The sequence below is a fragment of the Bicyclus anynana genome, chromosome 21, assembly GCF_947172395.1.
Source record: "Bicyclus anynana chromosome 21, ilBicAnyn1.1, whole genome shotgun sequence".
NCBI classification, from domain to species: domain Eukaryota; kingdom Metazoa; phylum Arthropoda; class Insecta; order Lepidoptera; family Nymphalidae; genus Bicyclus; species Bicyclus anynana.
Genome location: NC_069103.1, coordinates 10803238 through 10830997, shown reverse-complemented (window position 1 = coordinate 10830997; position 27760 = coordinate 10803238). Strand labels below are relative to the sequence as shown.

At 35.6% G+C, this 27760-nt stretch overlaps 1 protein-coding gene across 5 annotated transcripts; it reads right to left on the bottom strand.

The window, feature by feature from the left end:
- Positions 1 to 194: 194 nt before the first annotated feature.
- LOC112050520 (transmembrane protein 245) lies at positions 195 to 27760 on the bottom strand. 5 transcript variants are annotated; one of them, XM_052888006.1, is made up of 15 exons: positions 27264 to 27760; positions 26640 to 26786; positions 25293 to 25521; positions 23580 to 24150; positions 23062 to 23233; positions 22012 to 22179; positions 21341 to 21352; positions 18655 to 18847; positions 17882 to 18066; positions 16836 to 16970; positions 16017 to 16113; positions 9258 to 9429; positions 8482 to 8661; positions 7058 to 7085; positions 195 to 6340 (listed from the first exon to the last, which is right to left on the bottom strand). In XM_052888006.1, exons 1-14 carry the CDS (start codon positions 27624 to 27626, stop codon positions 7064 to 7066), a joined length of 2646 nt encoding a protein of 881 aa, XP_052743966.1. In that variant the 5' UTR covers positions 27627 to 27760; the 3' UTR covers positions 195 to 6340; positions 7058 to 7063. The 5 variants fall into 5 exon arrangements, with proteins under 5 accessions (XP_052743966.1, XP_052743965.1, XP_052743967.1 ...); XM_052888005.1 differs by having other exon boundaries at positions 195 to 7085; XM_052888007.1 differs by lacking the exon at positions 7058 to 7085.

Sequence of the window (27760 nt, the reverse complement as noted above, 5' to 3'; positions counted from 1 at the left end):
TCTTTGATTTTTATTTATGCAATGCTGAATAACATATAAATATAACAAAGAAACTAAGTTTACAAAAAATGTTTATACCCACACCTTGCTCCTACGTCCTTAGCCAAATAGTCTTTTAAAAGTCGAAAAATATGCATAATGATGGTTCAAAATTAATTATATAACCATATAAACGATTTGAAAATGAAAGTCAATTTAAAAAAGCAACTCAATTACATTTATTTTCGCTTATGAGTATGCGTGCATTGAATACTTAATAAATAACAATACAATAATTGCGTATAAATAAATTTTTGGACGATTCTTCTTGAACTGGTAAGGGCTTACGTTTTTCTTGAATATTGAGTATAGTTTATTTTTACAAATAGCTGCTAATTAACGTACAAGATATTGCTTAATTATAATATGATTATTTTCATATGGGTTACTATTTAGGTAAAAGAGAACAAGTGTAAAAGATTGATAATTTTTTCAAAGTGACAATTGTTAGACGTAAAGTACATGGACGTATTGTCATGCATGGATTACGGTAGAACAAGTAAATTCAGGGTAAGGCCTTCGTATATGACATAGCATTGCGTAGATATGCGGAATCCGTGGCTCCACTAAAAAAAAAGTTAAGGTGTCCCTTCGCAATTATACTTCGTCACGAAACAAGTCCCGTATACGCGGCGCTTATGTTTTAATGGGACTCTTCGTCATTTGTGTAAAGCGCTGTCAATTTTAGTTCAGGACGTCTTTCATGGCGCAGTGTCTACGTCAAAAATAAAGGTCCGTTTAAATCTATAGACACAGTCAGACAAGTAGCGTGGCAGACACCCACAGACACGCACCGTCTAATTACACTGCCCAGCAGGGACACGTAAAGTCCTTTTCATGAAAGAAGTTCCCCAGACGCGGCGCTAATGTCTTAATGGCGCTCATTGTCATTTGGTAATGGCTGTCTTATTGTCATTTGTGTAAGGCGCTGTCAATTTTAGTTCAGGTTTCATGAAAATGACTCTACAGACATGAACCGCACAGACAAAATATTCTTTCCGAGAATACTGTCTGAGCGCAGCCCGTGTCTGTCAACGTCTGCGCGGCCGCGATACGATAGATACAAATACGTTAATAAACACTATACTTATAGAAGAATATTATTTTGTCTGCCACGGCACGCTATATGTCTGTAAATAGATATAAACGGACCTTAAAACTTGCCATTTCAAGTGTCACGGATTCCACATCGACAATACCTACACCATTACTAGGACGTGCGCTTGTGCCTATACAGGGTTACTTTTCATTCAATTACAATATTTTCAGAAATAGATCAAAAAATACACAAAGCGTGGACCCATTACATACGAGTTTCACAAAACTCAAGGACTGCAAGAGCTATCTCTAGTCAAAACTAGTGTCACGTGATGATTTTGATGATTTAGGTAATTATATTCAAAACTTTCGAAATATTAAATTCAAAATATTGCAATTGTTTGAATTGTAACCCTGTACACTTAAATGATAATTAAGGTATGTATCATAAAACCATTTAAAACTATGACTGTCTTTGACTATCTTATATGGACAATGCGACAAATACAATGGACAATGCGAAGGTAGGTTTACTGTTCGATACTTTATACTATTTAAAAGTTAATTAATTAAATTATTATTTTAATACACGCTTAAAACGCCGAAATAATAATAAAGGGCCCTTACCTACATAAACTAGGCACCGCTTTAACTTAATTGGGATAGTTAAGTGGTAGCAGTTTCAAGGAAATCTATCAGATTTATGATGTCTGGACTTTTGAAACCTGCTAGCTCCCAGAGCCTTTAGGATTCTTAACTATTCGTAAATTATATTTTGATTCGTCAGTAGTTAAATCACACTAAAATTTTAGATTTCCCAAAGACAGCTGGAACCGAACTGTCCCCAAATTACAAAGTAACTCGAGCGTATAACGAATTTAGTGTATTGCTTTAGTCAAGACAGAAATTGTAAAAACTCTATATTGATTAGATATATCATATTATGTGATGTTATCATATTAAGTGATGTTATAGTGGTTATTTTTCTTGTGCGCAAAAAGTGTTTTAACTTTGGGTAAAACCATTTTCAGTTTTGCTTTCATAGAAGCTAGAAATAACAAGATTTAGCTGATTTGAGATTTGCGAAATGTGAGAAACTGGAAGAATTTTCAGTTCAAATGTTAGGATAATTTCCTTTTTGTGTTGTCCTTTTTCTCTGTTTCTGTGCCGTTTTCTGTGATGTAGGCTCCTTAATGAAACCTCAGCGGCGTCACCGGTGGGTTCGGGCGAGCGTAGAAACATCGCTTGATGGTGCTCGAAGGCAGAAGCAGAAAAAATGTGCGAAACGACTCTCTAAGGTTGTCTCCTCTGAGACTCGGACCTCGATTTAGAGGGCCGTTCTGGAAGGGTGTGTTCTGAGTGTATCAGTCCGAGCGCCCCCGAAATAGTGTGTTAAAAATACCCTAGACTGGGTGACGTCACATATCAGACTTCATCTTCGCCGTCGAAGATGCTGTGTAGTTTGTGTTGCCTGGAAAGTGTTTTCGTTCGTTATGTCATCGTCAGAATCGTAAAGGACCTTATTCGGACGTCTAGATCTACAATTAGCATTAGAATTGCTTGTGATGTCTGTGATAAACAATTTCATACTTTAAATTCGTTATAAGCCATCGAGCCATATCATATTAACACATAATGGAGGGTAGAACACATTCCAATATAGATATAAGTAGCGAAACCTAAGATTAAAACAATTGACATTTTGAGATTTAAGACTAGTGCGGAGTGCTAAAGCTTGCCACTTTTAAATGTGACGAAATTGAAATATAGTATTAACAAGTTTACATAGAGCTTAGTACCTACTTTAAGAGGATAAATAAGAGTTCCTTGTTAACTACAGGACCATAAAAATTAAAATGAGATTATAACATATATAGTGAGGTACGTATTGTTTAGATTAGATTCTGTTTTCTCGCAGTCACATTAAAAAAAAATTATAGTATGCGCGAAACTTCGAGCACGCTTTGAATACTAACAGCAGTGTACAAAAACATATCCCAGCGGGGTTATAAATTATAATATCCACGAAGTTCGTCGTGCTGCAACTTCAGAGCGTACTAGAAGTTTGGCATACATACAGTTCTACCACTTTTTAAATCACATCGGCCAAATTAGTTGAAAAGGGACACCGCTGTTGTAAATTGAATGCACAAGCTAATGTAATATAGACCTTATTCCGTTAATTTAAGATTTTATTTAGAGAACAGACTATCTGCTGTACATGGCCATCTGGCTCAGACGCGACGCAGCGGATTCATATATATAACAATCTACAGCAGATGGAATCGCGCTGTGATTGGCAGATATATTTTCACGGCTTTTAAAAATTAGACATCCTCGTCGGTCTCCTATGCGTGACTCTTAGAAGTCTGTTGTTGTTTTATGATAAATGGCTTTGCTTGTGTTGGTAAACTGTACAGGACAATAGCGTTTGTGTGTAACGCTAAAAGAGCGTTAGCAAAACAACAACCCATTTTTGTTTGGTAGGTTTTGCTTTTTAATTATATTTACATAGGAGGTGGTTTGGATGATGTAATAAAAATATGGAAAATGAAAATTGTGACGTCGTGACTGACGTTCCTTCAGTTTCCTACAGATGTGTCTGTCTGTAAACTTTACTAAAACAAGCTAAACCAAACGGTCATCATAAAAAATAATATCTATAGGTAAAATATTGAGAATTTTTAATCGAGCGCCAGAAAGAGAATGTAATCTTAGCTTCGAGTTTGTATCGTGTCATCTCTGTTGCTTGCACATACATTCAGTTTTAACTGTACAGTTTTATCTAACCAACATCATAAGGAAAAACTGTACAATTAAGTTAAAACTGACGGACACTACACACGTACGATTTAACTGAACAGTTGAACTGTTCAATTTAAACTGAACATCGGTAGCGCGGTTAAGTATGACAGGATAGCAGCTGTATCTAGCTCTTTCTAAAATACCATCTTAATCATTAGGCATTATACAATATATGATTTTATGAAAACACTTACACGAAAATTAACCATATATCAGTCATAATTAAACGTCAAATGTAAATATAATATTATAATATGGCTATATTATAACAACTTTAATATGACTGTTGCGAAAATTAACCATACATCAGTCATAATTAAACGTCAAATGTCAAATATAATATTATAATATGGCTATATTATAACAACTTTATTATGACTGTTACCATCTTAATCATTAGGCATTATACAATATATGATTTTATGAAAACACTTACACGAAAATTAACCATATATCAGTCATAATTAAACGTCAAATGTAAATATAATATTATAATATGGCTATATTATAACAACTTTAATATGACTGTTACGAAAATTAACCATACATCAGTCATAATTAAACGTCAAATGTCAAATATAATATTATAATATGGCTATATTATAACAACTTTATTATGACTGTTACGAAAATTAAGTATAATTAAATGTCAAATATAATATTTTAATATGGCTACATTATAACAACTTTATTATGACTGTTAAAATGTTAGTTTGGCATGCATGTAAGGCATAAGCTTAATTTTGGCTCATATTACAATAAACCTAATTATTTATATAAATAAATCAGGGTACAAATATAATGATAATATAATGAAAAATAGGGGTAGGGTTTGCTACAAATATAATGAACTAGCGGACGCCCGCGACTTCGTCCGCGTGAAACTCGATGTAAACTTTCTACTACCCCTACCCAACTCTACCACTACCCTACCCTACCCCTACCTTTTTCTTAATTTTCATTGCTATAAACCTCACGGAGCCCGAGACCTTTCCAACGAATGCAAAACCGTGGAAATCGGTTCGTGCGTTCTGGAGTTATAGCGTCAGGAAGGAAAACCCGACTTATTTTTATATGATTTGTCACAGAAATGCATCTACCAGGGGCAGAAAACAAATATTTATTGTGAAAGGCATACCTACTTATTGTAATCATTTCCTTATATCACGACATAATATTTATAGCCTAATGTATTTTATGTATAAAAATGATCTACCGTAATTATATATCATGTATATAAAACTTAAAGATCACAAATTTTTCAAAAATCTCGTAAGTTCAACCAGAAATTGCAAGCAATATCGGGTAAAATATATAAATATCATCCATAAGATAACTGATAAATAACATAAAACGTATTATGAAATTAATAATTCAAGTTCACAATTTTTATTAAAACTTGTCCCGAAATTCACACTGCAGGCAATATCGGGTAAAATATATATTACCATTACTATATTTGTAACTAAAATAATAAAAAAATACCTACAATTTAAATTCACACTTTTTGTTAAAAGTTTCCAAAACTCTCGCTGTAACAAGGCAATTTCGAGTAACAGCAATATAAAGTTTTACGGTATTCGTAACTGATAATATAAAACGAATATTTAAAAAAATTCAAAACTTTTTATATAAAAATTCAAGATTAAAATATTAATAAGCGTAACAAACATTACTAACAACCCTCTAGTTATTTTGTTTAATTTACCTACATTTTATTCCCTTAAAATATTTATTAATATGCACTGGTTGTCGGTTTTGTAAACGCATTTGAACGCCTTAAGAACTTTATCGATATATATAATGCTTTTAAATACCTAAATACAAATACACTTTAATATAAATATTATACATTAACCTTTTAAATTGGCTTTGCCATAGCTAGGTAATAATTTCACAAACTTAGATTAAATAAAATTATTGTTGTCTGTTGTAACGATAATTTTATAACTCGTCAGAATGAGTTTCTGAAATCATCACTATCTCTCTCTATCTACAGTATCATGTTAGATAGAGAAATAGATAGAAATTAGAGATTCACACTGTCGAGTTATAAAAACATCGTCACAAAATGGCGCTACAGAACCACATTTTCCAAAAGCTTATACGACGCTTCCTTCAAAATAACGAAATGTTGTAAGAGATATTTTTTTACATTACAAAAGACTATTTATTGTAAAAAAGTGATGATTTTACTAAAATTTTTCTTATTTTACGATAAAAATTGAAATGTTACTATCATTGGAACAGTTACCTTATTGTATTATTTATTATAATGTTTTCCAATTCCGAGAAAAGAAGTCATTGTATTACATCTTTTCTCCCTAGGGCAACATAACAATTTTTTCATTTAACAATTTTTGATTTAAACCTTTTAATTCAGGGTTAAACCCTAGCGAGATTACCTCTCCACTTGTTACAGTGTTAGTCCATGCATGTTCACAGATAAGCACCGAGCCTGTAAAGAAATATCCATATACTTTAATATTATAAAGCTATTTGATTTAAATGTTAATATTTATAACAGACATGCGTGAAAACAAAAAAAAGTTAATACATGCACATGCATGTTTATTCATCATCATTAGCAGTCTATAATGCATGCTTCTTACTCAAAACCATGCATACTAATGTATCATGCTTTATATCATAATAAAATAGTTTAGAACAACAAATGAATATCGAAGATGGACATTAAAAAAAATTTCATGAATTATCCATACTAATAATTATTAGAGATAAAGTTTGTGGTAATGTAGAGGGTAGTTCTGGATCCACAAACTGATTTTAAAAATTCTTTTACCACTATAAAGCCACGTTATTTGTGAGTGTCATAGGCTATATTAACCCCGTTTTCTCACGGGAACGGGACCTACGCGCGTGATACCGCAGGGCGTCGGCTAGTTTATAATATAATGGACAATGGATAATGGAAAATAGCTTTTTAGTGTATAGTGATGGTTACGCAAATATAGGTTTCGTTAAGGGCTTTAGCATTTTTATTGTTGGATGTATTTTGAGTTTTCAGCAAAAACCGGCGAATGGAAAAAAGTAATGAAACAGTTTTATTTTAGTTTTAATGAAACAGTGCGTGCTTGATACATGAACAAATATGTTGATTGTATAAACGTGCTCAGACTCCACAAACACATATAACATTATAAACAATACACACCTCACTTTAAAAACATTCCAATAATGACCTAAATAAAGAAAACTTTAGTAAAACAATATTCCATATATGAAAACATAACATATCATAATTACAAACAACTGGTTTTATTAATTAAATAGTTTTAGGTACAATTTTTGTGATTTTAAGACATTGTATGCAAAATGACTATGATATTGTTTGCTTGACATTAAATTATGTAGAGATACATAAGGTAATGTCCAGTTAAACTATTTAAATCTAAATAAACTCTTTGTTATTTACAAAATGTTCATTTTTATCAGATTAAATTATTATACTGAACAAAAACTAAACTAAATTTTCACAATAAAATACTATGCAAATCACAAAAACAGCAGTTATTTCACAAACTTATAACACACTTACTTTATAGACAACAAAAATCTACCTAAATTACGACATTAAAACGTTCTATTGACTGAATTATAGAGATTTTTATTAATAAGTAATAATAATAATAAATATTTTTTTGTTTTTGAAATCCAAGAAAATTTAAGAAAATATTAAATAAACTAAAAACTTGCACATACTCGTATAACAATAGAACTAAGTACAAAAGTTTTTGTGCAATATAATTTTTCAAGACCTATTATAATAATGTAATACAGTAGTACCATAGAAAACTGAACGACAGGACAATAGAAATGGCAGTGTTCGACTACAAACCATAGCAAGACTTTCAGCCAACTTTAGCCAAGTTTAGACTTTCAGCCAACTTTAGACAATTTATTCCTGGAGCGTGAGGAGTCCAGACGATGGACGGTGGGATAAGCTCAAACAGCTTTTCAATGTGTTAAAAAACATTTACTTAGTCGGGATTACTACACTATTGATGAGTTCCTTAATGATAAGGATGCTTGGAGGCCATGGGATCAGTTTCTACCTTCACATAGGAAGTAAAACTAAAAGAAATTTTAATGATGTTAAAATTTACATTTTAATTGTAATCTATACTAATATAATAAAGCTGAAGAGTTTGTTTGTTTGTTTGATTGAACGCACTAATCTCAGGAACTACTGGTCCGATTTGAAAAATTCTTTCAGTGTTAGATAGCCCATTTATCGAGGAGGAAGGCTATAGGCTATATTTTATCCCCGTATTCCTACGGGAACGGGAACCACGCGGGTGATATCGCGCGGCGACAGCTAGTACTGTATAATTTCTTTTTTGAAAGAGCAACTGTTGAGTTTCTTGCCGACTCTTATCAACAGAACCTCCCTTCCGAACCAGTGGTAGAGTCTTTACAAATGATCAAACTTAACGTTTCAAAAGTGCTTGTAAACTAAGCCTACTTGAAATAAATTTTAATTTTTTTTTAATTTTGAACACTGTTGACATGTTATTAAGTTTTCTTTGTGTATTACTTTTCTCAATAAAATACTCTGTGCATTCAATAACAATTTACCTGACGCGTGAATGTAATGCGGCACGCTCCTCCGACGGGGTGTCTCGAAGGAACGAGGAAGACAAATTGAGCACCACCATGAGGCAGCACAGTAGCAAGGGCCCCAGGATTGCACCCTCGGGACCCAAGTAGAAGATACCACCGGCTATGGCTAACCCTGTCACGTAGGGATGGCCGCCGCTGCAAGAATAAACAGTTATGTACACTGTACAGTCATGTACAGACGTTTTATTTTATGAAGACAGTTTATTAAGTTTTTGTACAATGACTAGCAAGGTGCAGACAAAGTGTAGACATGCTCAGAGTATCTCTTATGGAGATCTCTGCTAATCTGCATACATCAGAAGAGATCTCCATAAGAACTAAAGTTAACGACAGCTCAATGAATCGCAAAGCTGTAGTTACAATTTTTGGCAGGGCACACACGAGTAGTTTGCAGAGCCGATGAGGGTCTTTAAATACTGCTTGCGTAGTCATCATCGTCGTAAGCCACATTATATGTCTACAGCTGGACTTACGGCTTTTGTGTGGACTTCCAAACACCACGGTACTGAACCTCTTTCTCGGAATTGTACGAACATAACAGGACGAATTTATGAATGGTAACATTTATGTAATACTTAAATTCTTCTCTGGTCTTTTAAAACGCAAAGAAACGAAAACCAAACTTCATATTTTGTTTATGTTGCCGACCAAAGCACATGATTATTAACCAACTTTTTACTATATTATTATGGACAACACTCAATATGCCTTATTTATATTCTAAAACTTACTCTTTTATCTCAGCGTAAACCGCTGCGTCCAGGAAGGCGATGGGGGCAGCTTGTGCGATGGGCAGAAGGCAGGCTGCCATCGGCCTTCCTTGTAGCCACACGTCGAGTGCAGCAGGAATACCTGCCAAGTACGGCCCGAGGAAAGGAGCCGCGCCTAACACGGCTGCTAAAACTGGAAGCCCAGAATTTGTCGTTTCAAGAACTATGAATACCTAACTATAGTAGACACTCGCGACTAAGTTCCCCTCAAATTTTGACGGCCTCCGGGGGCAGTGGTATGCGCGGTGGATTTACAAGATGGAAGTCCTAAGGTCCGGTTTCTGACAGGTCTGAGAGGTCCTGTCCTGTCCTGAGAAGCTTTGGCCGTGGCTAGTTACCACCCTATCGACAAAGACGTACCGTCAAGTAATTAAGCGTTCCGGTACTATGTCGTGTAGAAACGGAAATGGGTGTGGATTTTCATCCAACGCCTTACAAATTAGCCCGTTTTCGTTTTAGATTGTATTAACATTTACCATCAGGTGAGATTGCAGTCTAGGGTAAACTTGTAAATATTTAAAAATTAAAAAAAAAAAAACAAAACTTAACGAGTCATGCAGGAACCAAGGATTTTTCCGAGAAGAAAAGTAGCCTTTGTTCAGCCAAATTATCTCTATAACAAATTTCATCGATTAAGTCATTTAGCCGTGAAAAGAACAGATAGACAGGCTTAATTTGCATTAATAGTTTCAGAATTATCCATTGTAAAAAAATGTTTCACTACGAATTGGGAATAACTATATTTTGATTGGTGTTTCTATAAGGCTATCTATGTAGACTATAAGGGTGCCTTTCTCTGAATAGGATTTTTTTTTACTTCTCAATCTACCAGTGTGCCTAATGGCAGTTTTCAATGTTTACTGTGACTATCGTGTAACCGTAAGAGCGAATTTCTAAGGAATTAAAACAGTTGAGCAGTAGCGCTACTAGATGGCACTGTTTCAATTCCTCAGAAATTCGCGTTTACGGTTACGTGATAGTCACAGTATGAAAACATTGAAAACTGCCACTAGGCACCCAGGTCTATAAAAGTGCATCGTTGAAGTTGAAGAAGAGTCAGGGTTTTCAACGCGGCCGAAGTCGCCGGCGTTTGTTAAATTATTGTATAATTATAATCTGTTTATTCCCAACGGTTTCTAGGTATTATCTAAAATGTATTTGAGGGGCAAAGAAGTCAGTAAGATATTATGTACACATTTATTTTTCATTGATAACTACATTTTGTTTATCGTTATCATCCTGCCGTGGTGTGCGTAGCTGGGCGTAGACGTATTTGTAAAAATCCAAGGCTCTCTGTCGATTGTACACGTTGTCATTTCTGCATTGAGTGCCGATACAGTGGCTGACGTATTCTTCTTTGACCGGTGACTTTTCCGTTGGTCTATTCCGTGTCCTACTAGTACTCCTTAGAGTCTCAACAAAATCTTTGGATGAATCAAAGACGAACTTTATCAATGTCCTGTTTGTCAAATTCAAGTGGCTATCTTTTAATAGATTGTCCTTATCTATCGCTGTCATAGCTGCACCTTCACTGAGGGAGTTCGCTGGTCTGATCAAATAGAAAGTTGGCGCAGGCTCCGTTACTTCATCGTCCGTGGATACTTCATTGTTTTTATTATCACTTGATTGTTTATCGTTGTAAACATAACACATTACACGGGTATCCAAATCCAAATGACACATATCAAGTTCCAGTAATAATTTGACCACTTCGACTGGCAGTATGCAATGTGGTGCCAAGCATGTGTTATTGTTTGCCAAATTCAGAATTAAGTTATTTTGTTCCTTATATGTCACCGAATTCAGAAATGAAATGTTGCGACAGCGGCAGTCAATCCTATTTTCGCGAAATGTTATTTGTGTTCCAGCCGATTTACAACTCGCATGATCGAAGTATAACGAATATGGCTCAACACTTTTGATTGTATTTCTCAGGAAATTAAAATGTTTTTTATTTGTACGTTTCCGTAGACACTTAACGTTTGATAATGCATTGGTTTTAATATATTCGAACACATTATCCGAAATATCAGTGTTAACCGAATTCGTGGCAATACCATTAGCACTTACTTCTTTGAACGTATTGCTTGCTAAAAACAAATTATCAGATGTGAAATTCATCACGTTCGCAATGACGTCATCAAAATCATTCGAAGAAATCTTCACTGTGAAACTGCGAACAGTTATAGCTTTGAAATCCATGCTCTCTATCTTGCTGTTTATAATAGAAAACAGAGTATTATTGTTTCCCATAAAAACTTCAACACCTTCAGTTTCGATGGTCTTTATTGTTACATTTTCAAATTCCACACTTTTAATACCGCTTACGTTATATATTGCTCTGGTATTTATTGAATTAATCTTACTGTTAACAACGTGCAACTTTTTAAACGATGCTGCACCCATACATTTCAGTTCAGTATTAGTGCTCGGAGATTTGAATGTGTTTGTTGGAAAAGCAACGATTTCTCTGACATTTTCAATTCTTACTTCCGGCGGTGTTTGCAATATTGAGTTGCTAGACAGTGAAATAAACTCTAGCCTATCACAGTCTTTGATAATTAACTTCTGCAATCGGGAAGCGCGTTGCAGTATGGGGCAATCGAGTACAACTCTTAGGTCTCTACAGTTTTGGACCGTGATACTGTGGATTTGATCAGTATAAAAGTCCTTTAGGTGAAGAATGTTATCCTAGAACAAAAAATATAAATGATTTCACAAACGTATCGAAGGAGTAGAGTATCAAATTTAACTGATTTAAAAGTAAAGAATTCGGAATTCGACGCGTACTTTTTGTAACGAAAAAAAATAAATAAGCTAAAATTGGGATAAGTTAAAAGTAAAAGTTTGTATAGAAGTCCTACATTTTTCAAGTTCGTTTTATGAAAACACTATTTAGATGTGTCATGCGAATTTAATATCGAAAAATTCATCCTTGTGGGCTTCAATACGAGTTTTAAGCTTAAGTAAGGTTGATTTATTTCCTGTATTGTTTGTCCGTCATTTTTCAAGTTGTATTCACGGAAATTACAAGCACATTGTCTGTTTTTTTTTTTGCGAATGAAGTAGGCATCTGCTAGTTACATATCAATTACAGTTTATCAAACAGAAGTTTGAATTGAGATAAAATTTAGTAATCCAATTGGTACTTACAAAAGAGGTTACTTCATCTGGACATGTATAAACAATATCATTAGGCATGTTATTAGCACAAGACCATCCATCCTTAATTTGGCAATTCGTGAAAATAATCCGTATTCCAATAGTGTATGGAACCGAGACCAGTAGAATCAGTAGAACCCTCATATTTATTACAATATCGCTGATGTAATTTAAATTGTAATATATAAAAGATATAGAATTAAAGACGACTAATAAAAATGTGGCACAGAGCACGAATGGACATCTTAGTGTGATAATGGTTGACTTAAATGTAACAAGTGAAAAAACAATTGTAAGCATTCGTGTGTTTATCATTTGGGAGCCACACAAAATTAATGTAGGCACAACGACCTCGGCGGTGATTAGTTTATTAATACAGGAAGCTTTGCAAATAAAGTAATTTTACTAGAATCTTTAGTTTTTGTCATTTGGTTCGACAAAATTTACATTTCCCGTAGTAGTTTCCGGAAGTCTTGAAACTTCCCTATTTTATAGATTTTGATGTATCTTTTCGGATTTGCCACAACGTAATTTTTGGATCGCACCGTCATATTTGAAAAATGGCGCCTATAGCCATTTTTCAACGATTTAACTTAACATTCAGGCTTATTTTATTTTAAAACTACCTTTTTTTTATTCTTTACAAGTTAGCCCTTGACTACAATCTCGCCTGATGGTAAGTGATGATGCAGTCTAAGATGGAAGCGGGCTAGCTGCGGGTTTCACCCGTGTGGTTCCCGTTCCCGTAGATATACGGGGATAATACATAGCCTATAATCTTCGTCAATAAATGGGCTATCTAACACTAAAAGAATTTTTCAAATCTGACCAGTAGTTCCTTAGATTAGCGCGTTCAACCAAACAAACTCTTCAGCTTTATAATAGTAGTATAGAGTATAGACAATTATAGTGAAAATTAAACTAGTATAAATTACTTATTCGCTTGACTTTTCAGAACTGATTTTTAGGAGATTGTGATAAAATTATATTTATTTATGTGAACGTTACACCACAATCTTTCTTTTCACTTTTGTTTAAATCTATAATAATATTATAAAACTGAAGAGTTTGTTTGTTTGATTGAACGCGCTATTCTCAGGAAGTCTGATTTGAAAAACTCTTTTAGTGTTAGATAGCCCATTTATCGAGAAAGGCTTTATATTATCCCCGTACTCCTACGGGAACGGGAACCACGCGGGTGAAACCTTGCGGCGTCAACTAGTTGTATCATAAAATTAACACCAAAATGTGCACCAATACAAGGAAATTTATTTAATCATCATTGTTTAGATAAACATATTAAGTAAGTATTCTATTTTTAATGATATAAGAAAACAAATATTGATATCATAAGAATAAAAGTGTTTGTTGTCTGTTTATAATTAATAGAAATATTATCTATTAGTGGAATTATGAGCAAGAAATATTGTTTACACAGTATTACTTAGCAGCAGTAAGTATGCAAATGTTTTATTGTCGACTATTGTATTTGATACCTATACGTCGTTTTTTTTTATTCTTTACAAGTTAGCCCTTGACTACAATCTCACCTGATGGTAAGTGATGATGCAATCTAAGATGAAAGCGGACTAACTTGTTAGGAGGAGGATGAAAATCCACACCTCTTTCGGTTTCTACACGACATCGTACCGGAACGCTAAATCGCTTGGCGGTACGTCTTTGTCTCACCTGACCAGACCTGGACCAATTAAGATAACCTCAATCGGTCCAGGCGGGGATCGAACCCAGGACCTCCGGCTTGTAAATCTACCGCGCATACCACAGCGCCACGGAGAAAATCATAGTCGTCAGGGTATCATAAATAAATATAGATGAACATAATAAATTTGATTATAGTTTTTATTATTATAACTAATAAGTAATAGGGTATGTAGACAAGTTACACATCCATAATTCTCTTTCTACAAACGATAAGAAAACAAAAAATGTATGGGAATGACATCCGATCCCCATACATTTATTAATCGAAGCGTTAGCGTTTGTAGGATGAGAATTTATGAGCAACTTGGCTATATAGCAAGGTCATAGCTCATAAGAGCCACCAAGCACCTGCACCGACTCGATAAGTGGGGTTTATTTATGCAGGGTGTCCCGTAATTTATTACGACATACTTTACATGTGATAGCTGACATCAAGGTCTACTAAAATAATAAATAAATAAAGATAAATATACTTTATTTGCACACCACAAAGACAAAAACAAGTGAAATAAAAAACAAATTAAGAAGAGATCAGCATACAAAAGGCGGCCTTATCGCTAAGTAGCGATTTCTTCCAGGCAACCTTCGGTTTAGGAAAACTTAAGGACATCAGCAGGTGGCGTAAAACAAAAATAACCATAGTATTAGTAATACACATACATACAAATAATTTCGGCTTACATATATTACATGTAATATATGTAAGCCGAAATTTTACGGCTTTTAGTTTTATTGATTTTTATACAAAATACAAAAATCCCTAAATTCAGTTCAGTTTAGTTGTACTGTGTGCTGAAAAATTACTTAAGCATTGATTTTATACTTTGTAATTATTTTTGAATAGTTGTTTCAGCCAATGAAACTTCGGTTTTTTTGTTCTACAAAGTGAGTTTTTTTACGTATATATTTTAACGGTCACGTTGAAAAAAAATGTACTAGACAAAGTTGTACGTCTAGCTACAATATTTACGGGACAGACTGTATACTTTATATATAGTTCTATGGACAAGCGCTCACTACATCAACTTCATAACGTCAATTAATCGCCTCGTTCGCACGTTATTCACGAGCCCACGGTGAGTCTACCCGCATACTTGTCTTGCATTGACTTCGCATACCCGCCCCGTTGGTCTATTGTCGTACCCACTCCTAATACAGTCCTTCCCGACTAGTTGGAGAATAATGGGAATGGTCATATTTAAAAGATAATATGGCAAATATTCTTTTTTTATTAAACATATGAAAAGTTCGCGGTTTACCACCGAACAATGAATGGATGCCGAACGACAAGGTGGCGACACAGATCTAATTAATGCTGGGTGGCTCTAATCAGTTATAACCCATAATTTAACCTAAATTGCTCAACGAATAAGATTTGTTATTGTATTATATAATCTATCCACCAAAGGTTGTCTGTAGGAGATAGCTTATAAATTATACTAATTACGAGTACGTCTACCTATACTTAGTTATTCCGCAGTATCTACTCGTATATCCAGAGGTCAAACAATAAAGAATTTATAGAGAGTGTAGTCAATTTATTCCGGGAAGTAATTATGGATTGACTATACTAATAAGTAGTGTATAGTTTCATCATCATCATTATCAACCCATTTTCGGCTCACTGATGAGCTCGAGTCTCCTCTCAGAATGAGAATTAGGCCAATAGTCCACCACGCTGGCCCAATGCGGATTGGCAAACTTCACACACGCAGAGAATTAAGAAAATTCTCTGGTATGCAGGTTTCCTCACGATGTTTTTCCTTCACCGTTTGAGACACGTGATATTTATTTTTTTTAAATATGGTTATGGTTAAAATATGGTGTATGGTTTACCTGATGGCAAATAAACAACTTTGGCGCCGAACAAATTGTGTACCAGCCAAGTCCACAGCCCGTAAAAAAGCGCCATTTTGAAGGAAGCTCTGAACACCTGCCGTGAAAAATGTATTCTTAATCTACTTGATACTGTAACATCCTGAATAGATAAAAAAATATTTATTTCGCTATCATCCGCGATAAGCCGACGAACCCATGCGACAACGTCACCCAGGTCCGACAAAATACTCTCTACGTACGTTTCAACCCGAAACCGGAGCATCCTCAAGAGATGTTGACTCTGCTCAACGTGCACTTGCATTTTGTCGGTCCTGGGTGACGTTGTTGCATGGGTTCGTCTGTTTTTCGTGGATGATAGCAAAATAAATAAATTTTTATCTATTCATGATGAACTCCTGCAAAGTAACGCCTGCTTCTATCCAATACTGTAACAACCGTTATATGAACGCTGTTGTTAATTTTTATTACCCGGTAACCCAGTTAGCTACCAGAATCAAGAATTTTCGATAAAAGTTGAGCATTTCATCAAAATGAAGCTACTCAAGGAATATTAACTTGATAGTTATCAATAGTAAAAAAAGTATGGGTATAATATTTATAATATATTTTTATAAAATGGAAGAAGAAGAAAAAAGAAACGAACCCAGCACACCTCTTCAATTTTCGGTCAATTCGGTCATTATCAACAATATCACCAAACAAGAGTGATACAAACATAGTCCTAAGCTCACCAATCTATAAGCCCGCCTATCTATATTCAGGAGACCTAGGCCGTTAAAATAGGCTAAGAATGATGATGATTGATGAAATAATTACCTGATTAATAGCAACAGACAATGCGATGCCCAACCTCGGCCCAAAGTTCGGCTGTACACGAGTTATAACTTCCACGGGCTTGTAGAGCGCATTGCTGGACGCCAGCAAATAGAACAGTGTTGTGAAGAAAACCACCTGTTGAATAACATTGTATTGTCGTTTATTATCAACCTATATTCGGCTCATTGCTGAGCTCGAGTCGCCACTCAGAATGAGAGGGGTTAGGTCAATAGTCCACCACGCTGGCCTAATGCGGATTGGCAGACTTCACGCACGTAGAGAATTAAGAAAATTCTCTGGTATACAGGTGTTCTCACGTTTTTCCTTCACCGATTAAGATACGTGATATTTAATTTCTTAAATGCACACAACTGAAAAGTTGGAGGTGCATCCCGCGGACAGGATTCGAACCTATACCCTCCAGAATCGGATGCAGGAGTCATATCTACTAGGCTATCACGGCTCAGGTTTTGTGTAAATCGGTTGAAATGTGACAAACGGCGAAACCGCTGAACCGATATAGAATATATGTGGTATAGACATAAATTGGACCTTAAAACACAACATAGACTTGTTATCCTGGAAAAAATCAGGTTTGAGATTTATAAAAAAAAAAACAAAAAGTCGCAGGGGTCCTATAGTATCTACTTAAAGAGAAAGCAAATGTTTTTTAAGCAATGTGTTAAAAAACATTTGCTTAGTCGAGGTTACTACACCATCGATGAGTTCCTTAATGACAAAGTTGCTTGGAGGCCGTTGGATCAGCTTCCACCTTCACACAGGAAGTAAAACTATAAGAAATTGTAAAATTGTCATAAATTGTAATTATAATATTATTATTGTATGATTTTTTTTTAAAAAAACAAGAGCAACTGTTGAGTTTCTTGCCGGTTTCTTCTCAGCAGAATCTGCCTTCCGAACCGGTGGTAGAATATTTACAAATAGTTAACTGACGTATCAAAAGTGCTTGTATACTGAGCCTACTGGAAATAAATTAATTTTTGATTTTTTTTTTAGAAGAGTTTTCGACGTTAACACTAACTTACCAAATTGATAAACATATTAATGATAGCGCCGCCTCCGCACAGCAGCAGCGAAGTGAAAGCGCCCAGCGAGCCGGCCAACAGCGACACGTTGCTGGCCAGCGGCGCCCACACGCCGGTGGCGATGGCGCTCAGCGTGCCAACGTTGGCTTGCACCCACGCTACTACGCCGCTGTAGTCGAACATGCCTGCGGTAATGAGCTATTTATTGACGAACAAACAACATTTATGCACACAAAATAATTTAGTATGTATACAACAATCTATTATCACGGTGTTTTCTTAGGTGTTCCTCGAGTACTGGTGGTATTACCATTCATTATTTATATTATTATAAAAAGGAGGTATTTGTATGTTGTTGCAACAGTCATGGTATAAATAAGAGGGTATTTGACAAGTTGAGTTCAGTTCTTTGTTAGGCAGCGTGAACACCGTCACGCTGCTAGTCGCGATAGTGATTTTGTGCAACCTACACCCAAGGTAATGGGACCTGCTCGAGGTGTTTCCTCTATCCCAAAATGATCACTGTCGCTGCTACACGTGACGTCATAGTTTTTGGTCGTACTCTAGTTATATATGGAGAGAGCCTGTAATGGGTACAAAAAAATAGCAAATTTAGCATAATATAATTTTTGTTACTTACAAAAATTATATTATGCTAAATGTTGGTCAGTTATGCTCCTAGTTCCTACCAAACGTCCGGAATATTACGGTAGATAATACCGTTCGATGCGATCCGTCCGTATTTGTTTTTTCTGCTATTTAATTTAACGTACCAGAGGAAGAAGATACGTCGTTCACTAGACTGTCCCAAGAGTCTTGCACCGCCGAGCCGTCCACCTGTGGGCCCAGCTGTGCGGCGAACGTGCCCGACACCCAGCTCTGGTACACGCGGTCCCACAGCTCTAGCACCTGCTGCTCTACGCGCGCTATCTTCTCGGGATCGCCTTCTTTGAGAATGCTCTTCACCTATGTATTTACGAAAAACATCACTTTAGATTTTTAGAGTAACTGACCAAGCAGATAACCCACCTGATTCATCGTCATCATTGTCAGCCGATAGACGTCCACTGCTGGATGTCTATCGCTTGATGTCTTTGGTCCACCTACCGGGATAGTGCGTGGTCGACCAACACTATGCTTTCCGGTGCAGGGTAGCTAATCCAGCACCTAGGGACCCAACCTCTATCGACTCCTCGAACTATGTGGGTTGCCACTTCAGTTTCGCGACTAGTTGAGCTGTGTCAGTCTTTGGTTTGTCTGCGGATCTACCTATTTCGGATTCGATCACACAGAGAAATCGCAAGCTAAATTTGAGCCTTCTAATAAGGCCCATACACCTAAGTAGAAAACCATCACTTATGAAAGGTACACGTTCTATAAATTGCCGCCATGTGTCCATCATATGCCTATAGTTACACAGGCAACCATTCCATTCAGATTCTGTTTACAGCAATGCTGCTTGGCGGAAAAAAGAAAATATACTGAACACTGAAGAACCATCACCCACCAGGTGGACTGACGACATTAAGCGAGTCGCAGGGATTCGCTGGATGCAGGCAGCTCGGGATCGTGATGTTTGGAAGTCCCTACACAAGGCCTGAGGATGTCCTCTGCAGGATATAGATCCTGTAGTGAACGTACATCAGCTAATATGATGATGATTATGATAATGAAAACAGTAATTGTATTGGAGCATACAGAACCAACTTTAGATACATATAGATACTCGTATAAGGTGTTCACACCTAAGGAGTAAAGAGCTCGCAAAACTTCTACCTTTCCTCGTCAACGAAGAGGCGTTTGTCTGTTTGTATACAAATAATAATTATTTGTTTATAATTCTTAAAATATATATAGTTTTATCACAGATGTATGTTAACTTTATTTAGAAGTACATACACATAGTACATAAATAGAACAATATTCATACTATGATTAATCATTATTATCTTCTTTGCAATAGGTAGTTATAAATATAGCATCTAGGTATACATTCAATTACACACACAAATCTGTTATACTGTTATAATTTTCTAGATAAGAACTGATAGATATTTATTCTGTGTGTTATTAATATCTAGGTTATTTAGAAAGAGACATCGATGTTACATAGTAATTATAATTAATTTTAGAAGTGCACGAGGTACACAAGCTGTGAAGATTTAAGCGGCTTTAAATTGATCTCTGAAAAGGAAGTATTATAATCTATACTAATATTATAAAGAGGTAAAGTTTGTAAGTTTGTAAGTTTGTAAGTTTGTAAGTTTGTAACAATTTTTTGAAATGGGGTAATCTTCGGAACTACTAGACCGATTTTAATAATTCTTTCACCAGTAGAATGCTACGTTATCGGGGAGTGCTATAGGCTACTTTTTATATTTCTATCATATATAACTACTGCGATATCGCGGGTTTTCTCTTACAGGTCAGACCAAAAAACTTACTTATTCGCATGCGCTGCCTCAACCATTGCGTATAACTGAAATAAATGTATGGAGGCTTTTTGAACCTTTAAAAGTTCTACAAAAAAGTCCGCGACACCATATATCTATCTTTTATATTTTAGCAGATATAGTACCTTTAGTACTTTAATAAATTATTTAAATTTTAAACTAAGGTTTACGTCATTATTTACACAACTAAACTTAAATTCTTATCAAAATAAATGATTTAACAATCACAAGGATATTATAGAGATAAGATTTGCCCTTTACAGTATGTTAATTAGTTATATAGTTTCGGAGATAATATAAAATTTCTGAAAGTCGCAGATATGCCGCTATATGACGCCCCGCGGTTTCAATTACGTGGTTCCCGTTCCCGTATGAATATGAGGACCAAACATAGCCTATGACACTCGCAAATAATGTAGCTTTCTATTGGTAAAAGAATTTTCCAAATCGGTCCAGTAGATCCAGAGATTACCCCCGACAACCACACAAACTTTACCTCTTTATAGTATTAGCATAGAAGTCGCTTGGGAAATTATAGTCTTTTGGTCATTGCACCACGCACAAAAGGCCGGACCAATTTTGCTGAGGGTAGGGATAGGATAGAGGTAGGGTAGGGTACGGATAAGGTAGGGGTAGTGTAGGGAAGGTAGGGGTAGGGAATCGTTAGGGTTAGCGGTAGGGTAGGAGTAAGGTAGGGGTAGGGTAGGGGTAGATTAGGGGTAGGGTAGGATAGGGTATGGATAGGTTACGGGTAGGGTTAGGGTAGGGTAAGGTGGGGGGAGGGAAGGGTTAGCGTTAGCGGTAGGGTAGGAGTAAGGTAGGGGTAGGGTAGGGTAGGGGTAGGGTAGGGTTGGATAGGTTTACGAGCAGGGTAAGGTAGAGGTAGAGAAGTTTACATCAATTTTTACGCGGACGAAGTCGCGGGCGTCCGCTAGTTATTAATAAAATATAATTAGTGAGCCTTTGCAAATGCACTTGCAAACTATTGTGCATTAAAACAACTTACGTATCTCATTATCTGGCGTAGATCCAATGGTTGGCATAAAAATAGACAAATCACATTATTATTCAATCCAGTCTACATATTTTCTATGATCACGTGTAATTAAATTAATCTTTAAACTATTCGGATGAACGTGTCCTCGCTTTTTAAACATTAAATAATAAGTCAAATCTGTTAAGTATTAACCAAGAGTTAACGGCTTAACGAGTTAACGGGTTTTGGAGTTAACGGCTCTTAAAAACATCGCCAGACTTAAAAAAAATCATCATTTTCCATTATAAAACGTCGTCATTTTCCAAATAAATTTATTAATTAAAAATGCTCTCATACCATATTAACAAAGAAATAAAAAACGATTGGCCTGGTTTAGGGTAGTTTTAAATTACGTCGTTATCTTTATTCGGGCACAAGTTCTTTATCCCACTTCTGATTTTAGCAGACTCAGAAGTGATTACAATAAATAAGGGATTCAAGACATTTGTCAGGACAACTTAAATCATCTGCCTGTTGAGTGGTTGCTTAGAAAAAATCTTGATAATCAGGTTTCCATGTCATGTCTCCTTCATCAATCAAAATTTTCTTTACTTTACACACACAAACGCGTTTAAGGCACTACATCCAAAGGTAAACCATTTTCCTGAAATAGATTTGTTATAACAGTATTTGAAACTCACCCCGGTAGAGATTCCTTCCCTTCCATATGTGTAAGCGTTGTCAATAAGTGAATCTAACTTCTCCTCCCATCCTTCTGGCAAGTATGCGTGCAGTTCGCTGTTCTGTACAAATGTACTGTTTAGAAGACTTCCGCTGAGTTGTACCACTACTATAGCTTCTGAGTATATCTGAAAATACCAAATTGTGGAATTAGACACTTAAATCAACAATAAAAAAATTAATATTTAAAAAAGGGGGTACATCACAAAATCTCAAAAACTGCTTGTACCGTAGAGTTACAGTTTTAAAAACAAATTATTAAAATTGTAACACTAAAAATGAAGGACTTTCCATACAAACTATCAACCCCTATTTCACCCCCTTCTTATTTTTTTTGCAATAAAAAGTATCCCATAACCTTCTCAGTGTAATGGTCTCAAATCGTGCCAAGTTTCATTTGAATTCTTGTAGTAGTTACAGCGTGATGCCCGGCCAAGAAAATCACGGACAGACAGACAGATAGACAAAAATTCGAAAAAACAATATTTTTGGCTTCACTATCGATTATATAATACCCTCCAACAAAAATTTTCAAAATATCTTGAATGTACAGAATTTAATCTGTTACAGTTTTATTATAAGTATATACTATATATAGATAGAAATGTACACAACTACACTCTGTCTATTTTGAGTATTAAAAGTGAAAGTCCGGCAAATAACCACTCTGGTGTCTGGTGGAAAGGCATGCTGTGAATTTGAACAGTATCCTGGGTTCGATTACCAGATCAAATCAATTTAGGATTCCAGTTGTGGACATCAAACCCACATACTTAGATGCAGTTGGCAGATTAGCCGCTGCACCATTCCTCGGCCACATTATATTTAATAGAATGCATCTGACTTAAGGTAGGTTGTGAAAAATGTGGCTTGGGTTATTAGTTTACATCAGGCGACGAGTTGGAACACTGTGGGGTTTTAATCGGTTGAAGTCCTTCCTGCCTGTGGCGAGAAGGTATCCATGAGGATTTCCCCACGTTAAAAAAGAAAAAGGTTATGAAGAATATTACCTGAATGCATAGGAAAATAGTAGTAACAGCTACAAACAGTATCAGGCCAACGATCACAATGCACGTTGACACCGTGTCAATGGACTCATAAGCCACATCTATGACGCTGCGGTTACATATCGACAGCATCTTGCGTATGCCACGGATTTCCGCGGGTATCAACGCTGACTTCCTAAAAAAATACATTTATATTTTTATAAAACAAAGTTGTGTTATTTATAACTCAAAAACGGCAGTACTGATTTGGGTCAAAATTGGTGAAGAGGTAGCTTCAAACCAGGAGACCGACATAGGATACTTAGGGTAGGGGAAGGATGGGGATAGGGTAGTGGGTAGGGTTTCACGCAAACGAAGTCGCGGGCGTTCGCTTATTTACCACTAAAAGATTAAAAACTTTACAAGTCATTTTCTACAATATAGTCAACACTCATAATCATAAATAAGTGTTCTTTTGATTAAATAAACAGGCGATTCATACTATGTAACTAATTAGTAAATTTTGTTTTTTTATAGTTTACCTGTCATTCCACCAGCCGCCAACCTTAAGCATCAAATTGTTGTACTGGTTTTCAAAAAATAACCAAACTCCAAAAAAGTTGAGCAATATCTTGATAATATGGATGGCCAAAAAGAACAACATGACAGGCAGTAACCAAATATACTTCCATATCAACATGCAAAAGCATCCAAAGAAAAGTAATTTGAAGTACAGAGCTGTTTCATCGTCGTTGAAATTATTTCTGATATAATTTTCATCTAAAGACCTCTGTTTGAAGGAAGCTAAAAGGCGGTTTTCGAAAGGCATTTTCGATTTTGGACTCGGTAACGGTAGTGCCGATAATGTTCTAGTTTTAAATAAAAGTTTTGCTTGTCGTTGAGGACTCTGAATGGGGTCACTTTCAGTCCAACTTCCTCTCTTTACTGCTTGTTCTGGGGTAACAGGAGAATCAACTTCTTTAGTTGAATCTTTCTCATTAACTTCTTGTATTGCCTCTTCAGGTTTTTCATCTATCTTTTCTAATCCACCACTATCAATGTGGCGATTTGTTATCACAGCATGGAAAGCTGTGAGTACTGAAGCCTCTGGGTCTAGAATTAACAAGAATGGTAATTAAGTGATAAAGTGACAAACATTATGTGTAGGAGGGGGGGGGGGGGCACGGAGAGTTCAGTTCGAACATTATATACTCAAATTCTTGGAGTTTTTATTGCACACTTGCACTGTAAGCGATAGCAAACAATGGGACGAACATCTAAGTCATCGTGAATTGAACCATCTATAATTGCTGCGAAAATGTGGGCAAAAACCTTTGCAAAACCGTCATGAATCTGTCCGTCTTACACAAGTAACATTACCCCAATAAGTGACATGAATTGAGTGAATGGAAGATGAAGCAATCCTGCGACGAGCTCAATGACACTCTGAAACGAAATGTCGAAACAGTTCAACAGCTTGTTGTAAGGCCGTTGTGTGGCACATCGATTCTCTTTCCACAATCGCAAACGCTTCGAAAATTTAAAAATGTATGGTGATGACATTTACTATTGACAGTACTTTTGTTAGTTTTCGAAGCGTTAGCGTTTTTAGAAAAAGAATCGACGTGCCACTTGACTAAGACCCTTGAGTTTCTCACTCTATTTAAACATTTTCATCGTAGCAGCGAGATGGGTGTAACTTCTCTATCCCCTCTCCTGCGAGTGGCGAGTGTGACGTCACATCCTTAGCTACAAACAGTAAACAGTATACAAATATTTTTTTTTGTTTATGTGTTTTCTTTTCATTTTTTCTGGTATACTGCAGAAAGTTAATAATATAACCAATAAAGCAGAAACAGTATGAATAGTGGAAAAGAAGCAATTTCTTGCTCATATTTTCCTAATCATAATTAAGAAAACAAGAGCAATTGTGCTTCTATTGTTTTCCTAATTAAGAATGCAATTGATGCCAATTTTTGACTTCTATGTTACTTTTGAATCATTATGAGTATTTTAATGCTACATTTCCATATTGCTTAATTGAAATTATAAGATTTATACTTAAAAGTATAGCCACTAATATTTTATAGTAGTTTGATCTTGTGGATATAGTTGGAATGGAAGGAATTAGTTCCTGTTTTTACAAGGTATCTTATAGTCCAGGCCAAGATAGAATTAAAAAAAAAGGAGATTTCTTTCTACATGAGATGTAATGGAAAAGCTAATCAGGATAAAAGTTTGCTTATAATTCTCACCTTTCAATAGCAATTGTTTATGAACATACAATATTTCTAGTACAAATCCAGTGACACCTATTGCTTGGAGCAATATAAACATGTACACTTTGTATGATCCAGCCAAGTTAGCGAGGAAGCTGGCTACCACCAGCCAGAGTATGTGAGAGGTCATCCGAAATATTCCAGCTCTTGCAGGACTCCAGAGAAAATATACACTTATTAAGTATGCAAGAGCAAATGTTAATGTCTGAAAAAAAAAGATTTTTCTTATTAATGAGATTATAACTATGTAGCTCTATACTACTGTTTAACAACAAATAAATTAGAAATGAAGGTAGAAATTGCATTTCATTACATAACTTATTTATTTTAAATTAAGTATTGTTTGTCTCTCCATAAACAAGTCGAAAACAAAATTAATGGTTGTTGATCGCGCCAATAAATTACAACTCACTGGCTCTTTGAATCTTGAAATAGTTCAAAATTTCATATATCTGGGTTCCAATATAACAAACACAGGATCATGTGAGATGGAAATTCGCAGGAGAATTGGGATGGCCAAAAGTGCCATGTCTCAACTGCATAAAATTTGGAAAGACAGGAACATCTCCTTAAACACAAAAATGCGTCTTGTCCGGACTCTAATCTTTCCAATATTCACATATGCAGCTGAGACATGGACTATCAAATCAGCTGATCGGCATCGCATAGATGCCTTTGAGATGTGGTGCTGGCGAAGAATACTCCGTATTCTGTGGACAGCGCATAGGACCAATGCATCGGTGTTGAAACAACTCAACATCTGTCTTCAGAGGATCCTTGAGTACTTCGGTCACATTGCCAGGAGAGAAGACTTGTTATCACTGGCAAAGTGGAAGGAAAGAGACCTCGGGGACGAAGCCCCATGCGTTGGTCAGATCAAATCCGCACCACTCTCGATACAAAAGTACACGATGCTCTACAAGTCGCGAAAAGCCGAGCCGCATGGCGTGACATCGTGCGGAAAAAGTTATGAATGTGTGATAGGGGTCACGACCCTCAGTAATGAGGAACACGACGCGGAGAGAGATTGTTTGTTTATAAAATGTTATTCAAATTATATGAACTATATCTAAATAATTATTATTAAGTGTGAAATGACTAGCAATTTATACCCTGATTTATAATTTGTTTTTTGATAAATAGTACAAATCAAGTAGGGCTGTAGAATAGGCATCTAGGCAAGCGAGCATTCCACCTTAGGTGTGGGCTAAGGAGGAATGCCCGCTTGCCAGCTACACTTACCATCAGGTGAGATTATAGTCCAGCGTGAGCTTATTCAATATAAAAAAAAGAAAAAGTTTAACTTAAATATAAGAGACTTACAATGTAAGAGCTGCATAGTCTTATGAGAAGTGTTGTGGTAAAGCTGATGAAACTGACAAGCTGCCAGAAAATGCAGGCAAAGCTCCTCGGTATGGCGTTGTAGATCCATGGTAAAATAAATATTGCAGATAGCAAGCCTATTACAGTCTAAAAAAGAGAAAAAAGATTTGTTATAATAATAATTTAATGTAAATTTAACAAAACAATATGTCTAATTATATAGAAATGCTCATCCAAATATAATCATTATAATTATAAAATAATAAGATATTTATTAGTCTTAGTTTATTTATTCGGAGGGCGAAGGTTTAAATCCAGTCTTGGGCATGCACCTGCAACTTTTCAGTTATGTGCATTTTAAGAAATTAAATATCACGTGTCTCAAACGATGAAGGAAAAACATCGTGAGAAAACCTGCATACCTGAGAATTTTCTTAATTCTCTGTGATCTTGGACTGTTATGCTACACAATGTCAATGAAGATCAAACAGAATATCTCATCAAACAAAATAATTAAAAGATCTGGGAGCAGTACAGAGTCATGGATACTGTTAATTTTAGGAAGTTATTCAAAATACAGGCATCATATTTAAGAAATGTAAATAAATAGCATTAAGTACTAACCTTATAATGTTCTTTAAACTGCTGCCCAACAGAGTCAGACGCGTGGTTAATAATATTGACTGGTATCACCATCAACCCACATAGCACAGACGAGTTCGACTTCTCCAGTCCCTCGAACCATGTCTTGATTTTCTTAGAAAGTTTGTACTTGAATGGGTGCAGTAGCGAGCCAACAAGCAGTGCCCAAAATAGCGGTTTGAAAAAAGGTTCCAAAATCAAAAATAGGACGTAGAACGCCGCACAACAAATCGCAAGAATAAAAAGGGCGAAGGCATTGTAAAATCCATGTTTCATCGGCTTTTCATTGCCCTCCGACAAACCTCCGATAATATTGAAAATATTTTCAAATGGTGACTGTTGCATTGCTGGTAGATTTCATGAGAACAAATTAACACTTAAATTAGGAGTCTATTAAAATAGTTAATGAAATTCTAATGAGATCATCGTAAATTTTGTTTTCGGCAAAAATTCGACTATTTTGACAGTAGTTGACAATG

Bases quoted from the DNA above. Each gene is read 5' to 3' on its own strand.
- LOC112050520 (XM_052888005.1), bottom strand. From the start codon at position 27,626: ATGCAACAGTCACCATTTGAAAATATTTTCAATATTATCGGAGGTTTG. The intron at 24,151-25,292 runs GTGAGAATTATA...TGTTAATTCTAG, and splicing joins TAAACAATTGCTATTGAAAG to ACCCAGAGGCTTCAGTACTC. The intron at 7,086-8,481 runs GTAAATTGTTAT...TTCTTTATTTAG, and splicing joins GCATTACATTCACGCGTCAG to GTCATTATTGGAATGTTTTT.